This window comes from Eucalyptus grandis, chromosome 9 (genome assembly GCF_016545825.1).
Source record: "Eucalyptus grandis isolate ANBG69807.140 chromosome 9, ASM1654582v1, whole genome shotgun sequence".
In the NCBI taxonomy this organism is placed as follows: Eukaryota; Viridiplantae; Streptophyta; class Magnoliopsida; order Myrtales; family Myrtaceae; genus Eucalyptus; species Eucalyptus grandis.
The window spans coordinates 30,972,131-30,989,979 of NC_052620.1; the positions used below are offsets into that span (position 1 = coordinate 30,972,131).

The following is a 17,849-nucleotide window of genomic DNA, read 5'->3' on the forward strand; positions in this document are numbered from 1 at the left end:
TCGCACGGAATTGCGTGCCCCGTTGGTCATTGCAATGCACTGTGCAGCATCGTTTGCATTCATTACATCAATCAATAACAATATGGTACATCCAACTCGAAATATTTTTCTTTCCCTCTCTATTTCAAAATTTCTATCGATTGATTTCCGCCGCTCAAGTGACCTAAAGAGAGAGAGAGAGAGAGAGAATCATTCAACGTGCATAAGAAATAAAGCATAAAGAATTTGAGTGGAGAGGATACGACGAGCTTATCTTAATTTTTGCCAATTTTGTTATGTTCTTTTTTTTCCCTTATGGAAAAGGCTGGTTGTGAAGGACTAAGGAGCATGCAAGATGTGACCATTAATTGGACAGTTATGGGTCACATTTAAAAGCCACATTAAATTGATGGGCACCAAATTGATGTCGGTGCATCACTTCCCCCTCTCCCATCTGCCCGTGAATTATAGATATTTCTTTTGTACCTAGTTTTTACTGCATTAATAGTGACCATTGCGACAATGTCCCTTTTCGCTTTTTTTTTAACCTATTTTTCCAATCCAATCATGAATTTATTGTTCGGATATTAATTTAAACTTTTCAATTTTATTGATGTAGCCTTGCGCAGAATTCTAAAGTAATCCTTTTGGCTAATTTTTAGAGGAAATCATCGACAAGCTGTGGCACACTGAGATTGACAACTTATGAAGACATTGGCGATTTTCAATTTGCCAAAAGGACTACACGAGAGTTCGTGCAAAGGTGCTGTGGCACATTGAGATGGAAAACTTATGAACACATTGGCGATTTTCGATTTCCCAAAAGGACTACATGAGAGTTCGTGCAAATGTGTATGATTATATTGAAAAATTAACATGTTTAAGACTGAATTGATTTTCATATAATAAAATTCAGGATTGACTAAGTAATTATCTCATAGTCTTCCTCTTGATTGTTTACATGAAAAGCTGCAGAATATATTGGAAATATTGGTCATTCATATCTTAAAAAGAAAACCATACGACGCAAGCTCCATTCGAATATCACTTTGTAAATCAAAAACCAACAGGGCCTACCCTTTTATGGATACGGCCCACGATTTCCCCTTTCCTTCTATTGCAGGCCCAAGTCGTCAATGGAAATTGAACATTTTCGGCCCGGAAATCAGAAGACAGAAAAATTTCGCAATCGCTTTTACCGCGATATATTAAACATGCTTAAAGATTCGAGTAGTAACTTGTAGCATTAAGATTAATAATATTTATTAATCCACAGATAAAAATAAAAAATAAAAAACTAAAAAAGCCGCCGATGAAAGCCAAGCGTAGCTCAAACGGCAGATATCCAATTGGTTGGTGGATCCGGGGTGAGACTAAAACCAAGCAAAGGCCATGGGCTTTTTTGTGCAAGAAGCTTTAGCCATGAGCTGGAAGAATGGTGAATGACCAGGTATCTGATGCCTATTTTAGTATTACATGTCATTCCCGGGCGATACAACGAGATACTTAAAGTTCGAAACTTCCTCAAAATACAGATACGAAAGTGGTTTTCCTCTCTCGCACGTGACGACTTGGTTTGCTTCTTTGCAATGTTAATGGTGCATCCCATGCCTAAAATGCTTCCGGTACTATCTTGAGAAGAAGCGTCTTCGAGCACATTCAAAATGGATTTTGTTCTTTATATACACGTGGTTACCTTAAATTTTTAGATTATATTTTATAAAATGGTATCGAAAACAAGTAATGCCCTTTCATATAATTTGTCTGCCATCGCAGTCATGAGTTTTTAGACGATGGGATTTGAATCAAAATTATGCATTCCACATAAATTATTTTAGGATTTTTTTCTGGAATTATTTCTAATCACTTTTAAGATTTTTCACAACCATCAATCCCATTTTCCATGTCAGTTCGAGTTTTGGCAGCCTTCTGCTCCAGAGCCCCTTTGTCTTCACTCGCCAATGGGTCGGTGTGCCCCCACCTTCCCCAAAAATTGCCGTACAGGTAGGCGCATTAGTGCCGTGCCAGAAAATAGAGTGAAAACGATCGTTAGTGCGTCAATTGAAAACTAATTGGAATTGTCTCATTCGGTGATTAAGATCAGCAATTGATGATGCAATCGCTTATTATCGTCAAAACACAATGATAGTCAAGGGAATTCGGCCAAATCCATTCACTCGAGGTGAAAAATTATTATATTTTTTCGAGTAATCATTTTTATTAGAAAATAATAGATATGTTCCCATACGATCGATAGATAAAAAGTGCCACGACATACATACATTTTCAAAATTTCCAAAAGTCGATAAAGATGGGCCTTCCGTGGAATTATATAAAAGGCCACTCTCATGACACCCATCAATTTATCAAATCAAATACATACTAATTTCAATCCTTTTTTTATTAGAGGTGCGTTTAAAAATACGCGATCCTCTTAACAATTTTTCGTGATTGATAGTTACCGAACTCAGTTTCTTGAATTTGGCTCGAACTTCACATCTTTCAAATTGCATCAATCTTTTGATTTGAGATTGATGGGTCAATCAATCAAGACCCAGAAAGTCAAAAAAAGTCCAACGAGGAGCGACCAACTGTTACTAATGAAAGGTCCCTTTTTATCGGTTCTTGCACTTTCCTCGGAAAGTTTCTGGCACGTTACTTACGGTTGTTTCGCGATCGTTTCTGGCATTAGATTCTCTCTCTCTCTCTCTTCCCTCTCACTTCGTCTCCCTCTCGCGCTACCCACAGCGCAAATCCCAGGAAAGACCCGACCTTTACAGTCGAAGTTGTCTCTAGAAGTGTCGACGCTTTCTGGGTAAGGTTCCGTCCGACCCCATCTGTCTCGATCGCGCTTGACACTTAGCCGTCCTTCTTCGTTTGGTTCTCTCGTCGTTGCTGCGTGCTGTTTCCGTTTTCGTTTGATTCCCTGGGCAATTTGGTCGCTGCGCTGTGGGCTCTTGTGGTGAACTTGATCGTGCTCGCGCGCGTTGACTTCGGCGGGTCTTGAGTTGGGGTTGGAGTGTTGGAGCGGGGGGCGTGGCGGTTCTGCTTCTGCATGTCATCCGGTCAGTCGAACCTCTTTCGACCGTGTGGTCTAGACCGTTCTTGATCGCCTCATGAAGTTCTTCGTTGGAATTCCTTGTTGTATTGATGGCCAAATTAGAAGTGGCGGGACCCGTTTTGCCCCTTTCTTGAACCGTCAATACTGTTCTAAGCACGACAGGAGTTGGTGTGAGTTCGTTGTGTGTATTTGTTAACTGAATCGGGAATACTTCCTTTATTCTAATCTTACTGTCTGCAAAATTTAAACGCTTTCCTGCTGGAAAATGCACCTTTTGGTTTTGGGGCTTTTACATAAGATGGCGTCTCAGTTCAGCGCTTTTTTTGGGTTTTTGTGGAACCGGACATCGCGTGAGGCCTAACCTGACTATATATTGGAGATTGGGTGCTGAAAGGAGGATTGTTGAATGGGTTTCACTGTTGACGTTTGTCTGAACTGCTGTCTCGTTTGTTTACCTTGGGGAGGTAATTGCTGATGGCCACAGACTAAGATATGCTAGAGATTCTTCTTTTACTCAAAATGGGTATGTCAATAAATGTTCTTCAATGCTTGTGTATTAATTCGTTGTGGATGCCAAGAAGTTTTTTGAAGCCTCTGGTTTCTCTTTTGATTTTGACTATTTTCTATCACAGTATAGAGTGGACCTTTTAGATTAGCAAAACCTTAGTTTCATCTGAGAGGGGTGATGGTTGTCAAACTTGCAATCTCAAACTAGTGACGTGTGTTAATATTGGTAGAGAAGTTGTACTTTTGAATCATCCTAACTGCTAATTAAACTTCCTCTATGGCTATGTAATTGTTTCGATTTGACTTGCAGCAGGCCTCTTGATTTTGTGTGAAGCTTGTGCTTCATAATTGAAGTCAATAAAAGGAAAGGCAATTAGAATCATGCAACTGTATCATCACCCATATTCATTGGACAGCCAAAAGGTAAGGTTGGCTTTGGAAGAGAAGGGCATTGATTACACATCCTTCCATATGAATCCGATAACGGGCAAAAATTTGAGGCCTTCCTTCTTCAGAATGAACCCGACTGCAAAACTCCCTGTTTTCCAGAATGGTTCGCATGTCATCTTTGATACTATTGAAATCATTCAGTAAGTCTCATCCTATTCTTACAGCATACTTGTTCTTCTTTTTGATATGGTTATGACGGATGTTTGTTTGATGTGATTTTCAACTGTTTTGGCATGTGATAATGAGAACTATCAGCTTCTCTAGCTAAGTAAGCCGAATAAAAGTATTTCTGGATTTCTGAGTAACTGAATGTATCCGTTGACAGGATGGGGGTATTGTGCTCTATTATGTACCATATTTTTTGCAGATTTATTCTGTCTGTCTTCATTCTCTTCTTTTGTGGAAATTTATAATGCTTTAGAAATTTACAGGTATATAGAGAGAATTGCAGTTGTCTCTGTTAATAATGATAGCATCGCCTTCAGCAGTGATGAAGTCATTCAATGGATGCATAGAATACAGGAGTGGAATCCAAAGTTTTTCACATTATCCCACGTCCCTGAGAAGTATCGGCAAGCAGTGTCCAAGTTTTTAGGAGAGTCTTGATTGCTCGGATGGCCGAGTCACCTGACCTGGCAAGTTCCTACCACCGCAAGCTAAAAGAGGCATATCACACCGAAGAGAAGCTGAGAGACCCAGAGGTTGTAAGGCGGAGCCAGGAACATCTAATCAGACTTCTCGATGAAATTGAGGACAGGTTGAGCGAGACAGCTTATATTGCAGGGGAAGAGTTCAGCATGGCAGATGTAATGTTCATTCCCGTGCTAGCTCGTTTAGCACTCTTGAATTTGGAAGATGAGTATATAAACAGCAGGCCAAACATGGCCGAATACTGGAGTTCGGTTCAGCAAAGGCCTTCCTACAAAAAAGTGATAGGAAGATACTTTGGCGGCTGGAGGAAGTACAAGACCCTGGCTAAGACTTGGTGCTTCATACGGCTGAGGAACACGCTGAAGAAGTATTAACTTCTTGACGCTGTAGGAATATCTCAAAACTGTAAAATGAGGGTGGGGAAAGTTTTAGCTGTGAATAGGTTCTGTAGTGTTTCCTCTCTTAGTTTTGAAAGAGCAGGCAGTTGAATTTTTCATGTACTGGACTGCTTTCTGTTCTGTATTCCCTTTAAGGTTAAAATAATTATGTAGAAAACAAGCGTGTTATGAAAATAAAAAATTGTAAAGGTTTGATTTTTTCGGTTGCAAGCAGTGAACTTCATTGAGTTTGCAGTCTTAGAGCACAATTCATCCGTATTCTAGATCTTTAAGATTCCTGATCTTTAGTAAAAGCTGGTGCAAGTTAGTATATCATAAGGCAGGGTAATGCTGCTGTTATTAGATATCAAGAGTTATGAGCAAAAGAGAGTTGATTGAAGCACTCCCTTGGCGAACCGCAACGATCCCATATCTGAGTCCCGGACGAGGGACCAGGCTACACATCTTGTGAATAGCTTGGACCGACAGACAGGCAAGGATTGGAGAGACAGAGCACTTCCTCTGGCGTCTCTATAAAGTGGCTCTACTTCCTGAAAGCTTTTGAGATAGCAATCCGCATCAGCTGCCTCGGCATAATTTTGGGAAGCAAGAAACTGCAGCGTCTGCATCCGAAAGGTCTTCGTACCTGGCCAGTGAACGACATTTCGTTGGAGGGATCTGCCATTCTTTCCCTAACCTGAACGCCTGACCCTTGTTCTGGCATTACTTTCCAGATTACAATGAATTGCACAAGTGACTGGTGCTCAGGGGACTACACTAGCTAGCCCTGTAGAATGGATCCCCAGAACACTAGACACAAGGCAGGAACATCTTGGGCATCTTTGCTCGGCTTCCACACTGGAGCAACACTCTGATACATCAGAGAATGCTTCTGAAATCCCTCCAATCCCACAACCAACGCATCATATCCCGCCAAAAATTGATAGTTAGGCAGCGACATTGATCCCTGACTTGAGGAAACAGTATCCTTTCTCAACCGCTAGCCTGGTAAACTTCTAAGACAATTGATGAAACATTGTCGGATTGAACCTGAGAATCTGATCTTGCTCCCTCATGGGATGGAATTCAGAAATGTGGTGCGCTCTTTTGTGCGCTTTACCTAACAATTTGTCATTAATTGGAGATAGACCGACTTAATGCCAAATTTCAGTTGCCAAATTCGAGACTTTATTAATACATTCACGCACTAGTTTTCTTTGCCTTTCCTTTCCTGGGAATTGTTACCCGTACTGGAAAGAATACGAACAACTTGTTTTACGAATGATTTGATATGCGCTTTTTGGAAAATCTAGTCAACTCATCTATATGTTCTGTTGGGATCCCCTATCTTTAGGTACTAGCGAACAACTGTCGTTTGTGAAGCCGCATCATTAAGTAACTGAGTTTTTTTTTTTTTTTTTCTAAAAATATTTCTGCGTGTAGCATTGCTTGTTCTTTTTCCAATAAAACGAAGAATTTTCACTCTCTTGTATAATTTAACCGATCATTTCGGTATACTGGAGTTTTCCTTGGTACTTATAGTTGCTTGATGGCAAGAATACATTAATTCAATCCTCTGATGTCTCGTACTAAGTTATTGTCGCATATAGACTCACTTGGCCCCCCCCAAAAAAGAAAAAAAGATATCTCGGTCATCTATCTCTTGTCTATCTCTCATGGATTCTATATATTTCAATTGTGTTACACCAAACTGATGGTATTTGGTAGAGCAATGAATTACATGAAGTATATGGTGGACAAGGTAGACAATGCATCCATATTCATGGGACTGCCAACCTGAAGCACTAGGACATGTTCAAATACTCAAGCGCACAAACAGTCGGTTCAAGCTGAGGCGCTTCAATTATATCAATGCATACACATATCTTATTCCATTTGCGCTCTATGTTTCGCATCAACATTTTATAAGATAAGAGACTTCATGCACGGTGACACTATAGCAAGCCCATAGGAATGTCGACCTTCGTCTCGAGAGGAGTTTTTAGAACCTTCGCTGTAAGTTTGGCTGGATCGGTTGCACCTGGTAGGTGGAAGGGCCGAAGTCAGCCTTCATTCTTTGATGGTAACCGTCGTTCCCAGCTCTACCAGTTTCGGCCATCATCATGTCTTTTTGTTGCTGCAAGCCAAAAAAGGAAAAAGAAAAAAAGATGAAAAGAAAGAGATTAGATTAAAATGAAGTCCGTTATACATATAATAAGGGTCTACTTAAATTTGAATCTGCATGATCCATTTTTTTAGCTCAGTGAATAAGGAAGATGTATCTACGGTCTCTTTGTCTTGGCATTAATCGATATGAAAACATTCCTTTGTACTATAATCAACCGGTCCATGATGTATTCAAGAGAAGATCAGGTTTGTAAAGCAAAAACAGTTCCTCCTTATAATTCTCGATGCAGTTCATTGTGATGGTGTTGTAAGCGAACGTCATAACAAACTTACTTACATGCAATCTAGAATTCTATAATTTCCCCGATGACATGATCTCCTCGAATTGGTTATTTATACTATCTGTAGTCATGACTTGTGTATCTTATGTAATGTAGTATTTCAATTCAAAATTGTATTATCAGTTGAAGAAGGCGTACAAGTATACAAGGCAAAACTAAACCCTACAAGAGTATAGCTATGCAGTGTGTGATAACTTGAATGCTCCCCTCTCACGAATGAATTTGGCGCAAGAACGTTATATCGAATTAAAGGAGAAATAAGATAAATAAAAACCCGCATGGGTGCAAAATATATTGAAATATCGAATGGGATGCCGTGAAATTAAAATGTGGCTTTATCAGGTTGATAGTTCTGCATGTATACATAAGACTATGATAAACCTGTAAACTAGCTATAGGAGAGATATCACTAATGCTGTAGTTATGATATGCTCCAAGACATAATTTCATACTTTATATGGGAGAGTATGTGTGGGTTTTTCCATTAACTCGCTACTCACCCCCCATTCCGAGTCCCTCTATGGAAGGAGATCAAGATTTTTGGTCCAAGGTTATTCAGTATTGAACACGCTTTAACATGATATGCCTTTTGTTCTAGGTTGCTTTTGTTAAAACATGAAATTAGCGGGTTAATATTGATTACGACATAGTTATGAATCTAATTTGAAATTATGATAGTCTAGTAAAAAAGTATCGCGGTACAAAACCTTTCAAATGAACATTGCATATTTGAAACCAATAACAAAATCTGTGCTGCAATAGTATCTTAGAGACAAGGTAACTTTCTCAAGTTCATAATCAGAATTTAGCCGTCAATACCATTTTATATGTGTATTTCTAAATAAATGAACCTTACCCCATGACTTGCTCTCTCCAAATTTCTTAATTTAAGTAGTTTTGTTTACCTTCTTGTCACATAAATTTCAATTTAGTTTTGACTGAATCTAATCCATAGTTTCACTTGAGTGATTATCGATTCTGTTAGAACTATAGTTAGTATTCATGGTTATTACCATGTTTCACATAGAAATTGTGAATATATAAGAAAGAAATATTGTACAAGAAAATATCCTTGGTTACGTGCTAAGGGGGAAAAACTAGTTTGCTTCCTTATATCTATGAACTGTTATGAGAAAAGAAATCCTTTTCTAGCTAGTTTGTAGGGTAATAGAGAACCGGACCACCTATATTAAACTTATATAGGCAGGATCACAAGAATGATAAACAATAAACTTATCACTAGAGTCAAGTAATCTTTTGGGGACCATGAAAATGAGGTTCATATCTAGGCCAAATTGACAGCAATGTTACTTTCACCAAACTCAATCCCATTCCAAACCTAATCTTGATCGAGCTATGAGTTAGGCGTCCTGAATACCATCATATCAAGAACTCTCTTCTGTTCTCGATCTTTTTTCTCTTGGAATTTGCTTGTGTATCTATATGTGCTTATGCATCAAGTTGATTATAAGTTGATGGAGTTACCGCATAGAAATGGAGCTCCTTAGCGTCCTCCTCCAGCTGCTTTTGCTGAACCAGAATTAAAAATAAAAAAAATAAAAAAATAAAACAAACTCAGCAAAACCACCTTCGAATTTTAGCACCAAGCAAAGAGTCAGTGACAAGTTTAGATTGGAACTAACATTTCTCCTGTGCGTCATCAGAACTTCGTCCTGCAACCCAAATGGAGAATTGATCATAAAAGATGTTAGAAGTGAATTATTTCGATATTATTGGTGAATATATTTGCGTAATCAAAGTTTTTCTTGAGATACTGGCCTTCTGGTCTCGGACACATCCGAGGCCGTTTTCAAGAGTGTCTTCTAGGATTATCAGCTCTCTGTGGTTCAGTGATGTTATGTCTTCTCCTTTCAGGTGCCTGTTTAATAATATATCTTTATTCATGTTCATTTATGATTGAATATTTATCAATGGAGAGAGAGAGAGAGAGAGAGAGAGAGAGAGAGAGAGAGAGAGAGAGAGGTGAACCTGAGCTGAATCTGCAAGTTGTCGTTCTCCTTTTTGATCCTATCTAGTTCATTGCTCAGATTCTGAGAGATTTCATATGATTTTGGCAAAACCCTATCTTTATTAGAATTCTTTCAGGAAAATTGAAATAATCAAGAAAAGGAGCCACATCTATGGCCATGCAGGAAGCCAAGCTAGAAACTGATCAAATGGGATTCTGATTTGAGAACGCATGTTTTGCATGGAAAACAGAAGGCACATAATAACCATTTAGTGCCAGATCTGTTACTAAAGCTCCCATCAATCACAATAATAATTCAAAGGAAAAGAAAAGAAGGGGACAACATCCCGATGACAGATCTGCTATAAAGATTCAATATTCTTGCTGCTTCTAATCAAATTTCTCTCTGAAAAACAGTGTCATTTCCTTCCTTTTTTGAACCTTTATTGGGAATTTATAAAATTAGCTAGCTTTGCAAAGTAACCAACAGATCGATATTGGGAAGATAACTCAAACCCACCTCTTGCTTAGCATCCCAAAGCCTCTTTCCACACTGTGTGTGATACTGGTCCAATATATCAACCAATCTAAAACCCCCAGAGCAAAAGTTAAAAGGGAAAAACCATAAATCAGGAAAACAATCAAAGTAGATCTTGTTAAAAAGAAAAAGAAGCCAAAAAAAGGACAACAGCACAAATAATGCATACGAGGTGTTAGAGCTGCAGTATTCATGCATCTTCCCGGAGCTACCAAAGATGATCACAGAGACTTGAGCATCACACAGAACAGAAATCTCCTTGGCCTTCTTGATGAGCCCGTTCCTTCTCTTGGAGTAGGTAACTTGCCTGTTGTTTGAGTTCTCTATCCTCTTTATCTCTATCTTCCCTCTCCCCATCTTTCTTTTTCCGGGCCTTCTCTTTCTCTCTTGTTCTCTCTCGTATTATCTTCCTTATCTGCTCTTGTTTGCAAATGAAAGCTGAGGAGCAGAATAGCTGAATAGCTGAGACAGAGAGAGAGAGAGAGAGAGAGAGAGAGAGAGAGGCTGAAAAAAAAGAGAGGTACAGAAGTAAAGAGAGAACATTCCATTTAGGGTTAAGGGGAACTGCGACTTTCTTGGCACAGAAGGGAAGGTGAGAGGTTTCATGCTAAAGTCTACTGTTCATTATTAGGGCTTTCTGGTTATTGGTTCTTCTCTTCCATGTCACGCTTGTGTGACCATCGGTCATTTTCAGACATCCTGCACTGACGTGAGCTATTGATATTAAACGCCGGATATTTTCTCGGGTTGGGGTGTTCTCCTGTTCTAACTGCAGCTTCGTCATATTGTCCCTTTTTCAAATGTTAAGTTTGAACTTATCAAAACCACGGACTATCATTGGGTATCTTTCATACACAACATAGGCTTCCTTACCAGTATTTTCTCCTTATTTAGTTTGTCTTACTGGACACGTGGCACCCGGCCTGATGAATAATGTGTGCACATTTCTGGCCTTTTTGCTTAGGGTTTAAGTGGGTAGAACCAATAACCAAATGTCAAGTTCAATTGAGCATCAAATCACAACCGATGTGCATATTCTTATTGAATATAAGATAAGAGGAGAGGTTAACAAAGTGAACTTTTCGTTGGCAGCTCCTTAATGAGCTTTTCGATCGTACCTAGTCTATGTGAATTTTTTTTTAACATACAAATAGCTTCGTGGGCTTTATAGTACAGGGTACCCTTTGAACCTGTTGAAAGATGGTAAATCTCATTTAATGATGTCACCCACATCTTGGAGCAAAACTTTGTACCTTATATCAAATTGGAGTGCGTACTCCTTAAAGTGTACTGCTCTATGGAGGTAGAGGGTCCACAATCGAGTTCTTTATGCAATGGAATAAAGAGAGCTAGTGTTTATGTTGCATACACGTTTCCATGCCATAAGGTGAGAGGCAAATCAAAGGGGTTGTAAGAATATGAATTAAGGTTCACATGCCCGATGATAAGTGAAAGAGGATTGTGTTCATTACAGTAAGCAATTCTCTTGTTTTTAACTTCTTGGCCAGAAGAGTAATTCTCTTGTTAAAGGCGTTTTCTCTTTGAATTTTCCATAACACCCCAAACGAATTATGTGAGACAAGTATTTTGTGGTGAAGAATATTACGTCATCAACGCGTTAAGTGTCTCTGCTTATCTCATAAATAATATTGCCAACCATTACATCAAAAATCTCCATAGGATATCAATTATTCATAATTAAAAAAAAAAAAAAGATATCAGGATTTCCCCTAGTGTAGAAAGGCATGCCTTCTCATTTTTCAGGCTTAATCAAATACAAGAAATTTACCTATATCTAAAACAAATAAATTGCTAAAATCGGCTTTTATAACTGTTACAATTTTGACAATTATTTTATCATCATCATCGTCTTCTTCTTCTTGTTTGAATCTCTCTCTCTCTCACCTCAAACCCTAAGTTTGAGTCATGTACCAAACTAAAGTTTAATGCCGTGCATCACTTAGCCACCCTACCTTGCTTCGCCCACCTAATACTTACGCTTCTATGCTGCCTAACTTTCAACTTTTAGGTATGTTTTTATACGGATGTATGTCTGTAAAGGATAGCTTTTGGTTTGTTCCCCGCATGTTTGTGTTGATGTTCCTTTTCTTTCCTTAGGAATTGCATTGTAGCATACTTACATTGCATCAATCTAGTTCGCATTTTTATGCTCGCGAGACAATTCTATGCTTTTGTTTATTTATTTTTTATAGTTTACTGTATATCTGAAAGAGAATCACATTAACCCTTCTGACCAAATTAGCTCTGCTAATAAACCGTTCGACTATCATTAGGGGACTAGATAAGAAAATCTATTGAAGTAAACCCAAGGAAGAGAAATTGGCCAAAAAAAGAAAAAGGAAGAGAGAGAGAGAGAGAGAGAGAGAGAGAGAGAGAGGACACACTTGTCCAAGCCAAGTAATAAAGTGACAGACTAATAATACACTACTAATCAAGTGCAACAGTCTTTCAGATTAACGAAATTAAACAGCAACTTAGTTCCATGATCATGCCAAAATGCAATTTTGGCAACATTATTCTCTAAATCCTCTCCTGTAAATTGGGCTGAAGAGGCTGCACGCGAAAAGTGAAAGGCATGTGATGATGTGACTTATAGTCCTGGAGTTGCTGTAGATTCCCCAGCAATAGCGAAAACAAAACATTATAAAAAGATAAAATCTAAGGCAGAATCGAAACCTCAAGGCTATAAGGATTTGATTTACATATCAATGATCAATCTACATAGACACGCATCTATACATACATGTGGTAAACAATTGGACAGAGTTCTCATTACACTATATCGAAAGGTCTAAATTAATTCAACATACTAAATTGCATACTAATACGTTGAAATCCCATAGCAAATTATTTGCGTTATGTATGGACATAGCAAGAGTTTATATCGTAAATTGATGGGTAAAAAGATTATGTTGATGCAGTATTTTCTTTGATCTACATGGGAAAAATTCGGAAATAAAAGTAAAAACCTTTTCGATATAATGTAGTAGGCACTCTTCTTTTTGGGGGAACAAAATTGATGATTTTACGAGGAATTATAGTTGGATGTCAATCACTTCGGCGACTGACCTTTATAACCAGAAGTCCACGAATCTTTTCAAAAAACAGTTAAAATCATTTCAAACTATCAATTTTTTTCAAATATGACATTTTGCACTCTAAATGAGAGTAATATAAATTCCAAATGCATATGCTAGGATGCTATGTTATTATGACTTCATTATATATACTTAGTTATGACCGTACATGATACAATATGCCAACCAATGGTCACTATTATTAAGTTTATAATGTCATGTTTAAGAGACATAATCTCGGTCCTTATATTAGTGTTTAAATGGATTTTTTTTTCTAATTATGGAAATTTTTGAATAAAAGCCTCTAAACAAGGTGTTGGCTTAGATGGAAATGGAGGTCTTGGATTCAAGTATTGTTTGGAGCACGTCAATCGTATAATTCTAAAAAGACCAGGCCAATGCGAGTGATTGTACCTTTAAAATCGATTGGTGAGGCAGATCAATTGAGTTGTGCAAAAGTTGGCATGAACACCACATTACCACTTAAAAATAGGCCTCTAAATGAAGAGGCTTGCTATTTTGCTTACATGTTCATCCATGAGTGGAAATGACAATCTAACCCGCTCCAACAAAATTCTGCATTGTCGCACAAATGGGGCGAGACGAAAATGGATTTGATCATTACTCATATCCGGCACCAGCCCGGCCCGGCTCTACTTGTACCCTAACCCATTGTGATACTAAGCTCATATTATGTGTATTTCTTTGACTGTTTTTCTTTATTTGATTACTACTCGATAATCATCTTTTTTCACATTTTGAAGGGATTAGAATAACCCTAAGATACTAAACTAAAATTATTTATTTTCAATTAAGTTTAAAATAAGTTTGGGGCAATACACATATGGGCGGTGAAACTTGAATGCCCAGAAGGATGGATATGATTTGGGCTGAAATAATAAGGAAGTCGATGAATTACCTGCGCATAGTAATTGAGCTCCTTGTTCTCCTCCTCCAACATCTTGTGCTGGCGGATATGAAGTTCACCCCAAATGCCAAAACAAGAAGAAGTAGAATGCAAAAAAATGTTTAGTGAAAACATCACAAGGATGAACAAGATACCGACATAAGCTTAATCAAGAGAATGGTCAATTGGTATAAGAAAAGTTCATGTTGGATCTATATAATGCACATACATTCCTCCTGTGTGTGTTGATGACCTCCATCTGAAACAAAATAGCTGGGACAGTTAGAAACACATCTTTTTTAGACCAATTTCTTTAATGGTCCATATATAAAAGATGTGAGACTTGCCTTTTGATCTCGGACGAAAGCAAGGCCATTCTCAAGGACATCATCTAGGACAATGAGCTCTTTATGGTTCAAGGAATTTATGTCTTGTCCATTCAGATGCCTGCGAGAGATGCGCACGAGTGAGTGGCTTCGAGAGTGCCTAAAGTCTAAAGAAAGGAGGGAAAAGTAAAGAGAAGAGAAAAGACCCACCTGAGCTTGATCTGCAGATTGTCGTTCTCCTTCTTGATTCTGTCGATTTCACCGTTGAGATTCTGAGAGCTCGCCAGAAAGAAACTCTAGTCGTTAGTGCATTAGTTTCCAATCGAGAAAAAACATGGCAGAGACAGAGTTGACTCTTGAGTATGTCAAAGGACTTGTACAAGTCGAAAGGAGAGAACAGCGTTCTGAGAAAGTAGAAACACGAATATGAACTGACCCCTATTATTATCCAAGCAAGAACCAAGGACAAACATAGAAAACACATAAGAAAAAAAAAACTTGGAACACATGAATTATTGAATTTATAGTTATGCTTGCTAAACATTAATAGTGCATGGGAACGAAAGGCTTATTGCAAGATCGGTTCTTGCCTCTAAGGATATCTTCTTGGTCCTCCTTCTGCAGTAGAAAAATAGATACCTATACTCAAGATAGACAGAGAAAGGCGAACATCGCCCCTTAATTTTCTCACGAAACTGTAGATCCATGTTTGCTAGCATCCTTTTACCAAAAAAATGTCATTTGGTACTTTTAAACAGAGTCTTGTTTCTTCAGCATAATAAAAATATATCTCTTGACAAGAAAAAATAGCAGATGGAAGAAAAATGCCTATTTCTAGATCTGCCCACAAGATTCAAGATTCCTTTTTCTTAACACAAATCTGGCAAAGAAGAAACAAACCATACATAGCTTTGGAAAATCATCTTTAGAGGAAAGCAAAAGCACCTCATGCTTAGCATCCCACAACCTCTTCCCACACTGCCTGTGATACTCATCCAATATATCAGTCAACCTGCACAAAAGCAAGAACTCTCATACGTACATACCTCAGTCTAGAGAGAGAGAGAGAGAGAGAGAGAGAGAGAGAGAGAGAGAGAGAGAGAGAGAGTCACATACTTTGTGGAAGGGGTGCAATATTCATGCATCTTCTTAGAGCCACCAAAGATGATCAACGACACCTTAGCATTACACAAGACAGAGATCTCCTTGGCCTTCTTGATGAGCCCATTCCTTCTCTTCGAGTATGTCACCTGCCTGTTGTTCGTATTCTCTATCCTTTTAATCTCTATCTTCCCTCTCCCCATCCTAGGTCCTAGCTTTCCCTCTTTCCTCCTCCTCCTCCTCCTCCTCCTTCTTCTTGTAGAGAGAGAGAGAGAGAGAGCGAGAGAGATCTGTCTTTCGTCTATCGCATCTCTCTCTTCTTTAACCAGAGAGATATGGGGGGATTGAAGAAGAGAGAGATGCAGTGAGAGGAAAGAAGATGTCTATTACAAGTTAGGAAGACGAGGAACTTTCTTGGAGAGTACTGTGAAGAGAAGGCGTTTATGGAGTTGTGACAGGGACAAGCCAATCCGAACTGCTATCTATATCTTCTGATGGGATGATGCTGTTGCTGTTGCTGTTCCATGACCAACAGTCCTTTCCATTTCTCCCTCACTCTTTCACCGTCCTCGTGGGATGATCTTTCTTTCTTTTTTTCTTTTTATTTCCCTAATTTCGGTATCAAATGAATTGTAACCATCGATTGGACAGATTCGAGTCCCACGTAATCAGACGAGGAATATACAAACAAAGAATTCATCTAAGAAATCAATGCTCATATTGAAAGATATCTTATCCTTCATTATATCGACTTGCTGGTAGTACAATTTTCTGAGTTTTTATTGACATATATTTATATTTATTAAGGGTTCTATTATTGCACATTGTATTAACGATATACAATAACATTTTCTTAAAAACAATTGTTTGTATTATTATGGGAAAAAATATCATAACTATTTTCATCAGTCATGATAATGTTTAGACATGATTGTTGCTAATGATCAAAATGTTCGACATTGACTAATTTTTCTCACCGACACAATTGTTATATTTAAGAAAATGGTTTACGAATCATTGATTTGCCACGGTTCAAACTCCTCTTTTTTTTTTCCTTGAAAAGTTTGAAAATGAAAGGCAGAATTTTTAGTGTAAAGAAAAGATGATAAATCGATGATTTTTCTTGGCTAAAAAATCTAAAAGATTTCTCATATGGTCCACGTGCCTTTACGTGTTTTGAAAAGTTTCAAGTAATTCATACTAAAAGAAATTAAATATTAAATGTGATGAGAAAAGTGAAAAGGCAAGAAAACGTATCATAAAAGTCATTTCAAAGAGGCCACGAAAATAATTATAAATCTAGCTAAAAAAAGCATGAAAAGAAAAAGAAATAGGTAAGGGCCTGCATGTTTTTACTTTTCGTTTCTGTTTCTAAACACTTTTTTGTTTTTTTTCTGGAACAAAAAGGAACATAAACGCATTTGGTTGCGTTCTGTTCTTTTTTTTTTTTTGTTCTCGAACAAAATTGAAACAAAAAAATTTAAAAACTTACTTGTTCCGTAAACGATTTTGAAGAAACACTTCTTCTTCTCTCTCTTCTCTTTTCTTCTTCTTTTCTTCTTCTTTTTTTTCTTTTTTTTTTTGGCCGGCCTCGGCCATGGCCGGCGACCGCCGTCGAGGGCAACGCCTCGAGGGTCGGCGACCTCGCTAGAGCGTTGCCGGCCCCGGCCTCGCCATGGCCGGGCGAGGCCGCCAACCCCGTCGGCCGGTCCCGGAGGCCGGTGACCGCCAAAAGAAGAAAAAATAAAAAGAAAGGAAAAAATGAAAAATAAAATAAAAATATTAAAAAATTAAAAGAAACAAAAAAAGAATAAAATTTACCAAACGTGTTTCTATTTTTTTTATTCCCGGAATAAATTTACCAAACGCATTTTTCTAAAAAATTATTTCTCCCTAATAAAATATTTTTTTTTTTTTCATTTTCCTAGAACAAAAAAAAATATTTCCAGTGTTTCCATGCAGATGAACAGCCCCTAAGATGAACAGCAAAAATAGAAGTCACATTATGACTTTGAAATGATTGGCCATGAAAGGCTCCACCACGTCGTCGTCATGGGCTCAAATAGTGCATGAAGCCCGATTGCGTCGATGGGCAAAACGGGCGTAATCAAGCAATTCTAAAACGGGCCAGCCCAAGTTCTAGTGGGCCTAACCGTGCGTTTATTTCAAGGAAACTTCATAATAAAGAAAATAATTTTTTTACAAAAATATTTGCCCCAATTAGCATGTAAATGATTTTCTGTGGACCGATCAACTTCGGCGAATCAAATGTGTGAAAGTCTACAAAACTAATTCGCGAGAAATTCTTTCACTTAAACAAATACACCATTCAATATTTTTTTTTTTTTATGGTAAACCCTCATAAACAACAATTTTTAGGCTCCATTTCAAACCTAGCTATGATCATTGATCAGCTT

General features: G+C 38.0%; 3 protein-coding genes across 3 annotated transcripts; 1 reads left to right on the top strand and 2 right to left on the bottom strand.

The window, feature by feature from the left end:
• Positions 1-2,800: 2,800 nt before the first annotated feature.
• Positions 2,801-5,206, top strand: LOC104444072 (glutathione S-transferase TCHQD). Its single transcript, XM_010057664.3, is given in 4 exon segments — positions 2,801-3,044; positions 3,861-4,137; positions 4,429-4,586; positions 4,589-5,206. Coding segments are annotated over 3 exon segments (801 nt in total). The 5' UTR covers positions 2,801-3,044; positions 3,861-3,928; the 3' UTR covers positions 5,023-5,206.
• A 1,590-nt stretch (positions 5,207-6,796) lies between these two features.
• On the bottom strand, positions 6,797-10,409 carry EGM2 (floral homeotic protein GLOBOSA-like). Its single transcript, NM_001302727.1, is given in 7 exon segments — positions 6,797-7,162; positions 8,979-9,023; positions 9,137-9,166; positions 9,273-9,372; positions 9,483-9,544; positions 9,983-10,049; positions 10,170-10,409. Coding segments are annotated over 7 exon segments (627 nt in total). The 5' UTR covers positions 10,358-10,409; the 3' UTR covers positions 6,797-7,027.
• Positions 10,410-12,541: 2,132 nt separating this feature from the next.
• Positions 12,542-15,635, bottom strand: LOC104444075 (agamous-like MADS-box protein MADS9). The gene is made up of 7 exons (XM_010057669.1): positions 15,448-15,635; positions 15,277-15,343; positions 14,542-14,603; positions 14,353-14,452; positions 14,235-14,264; positions 14,018-14,065; positions 12,542-12,679 (listed from the first exon to the last, which is right to left on the bottom strand). The coding sequence occupies exons 1-7, from the start codon at positions 15,633-15,635 to the stop codon at positions 12,542-12,544; spliced, it is 633 nt and encodes a 210-aa protein (XP_010055971.1).
• Between the last annotated feature and the right edge of the window lie 2,214 nt (positions 15,636-17,849).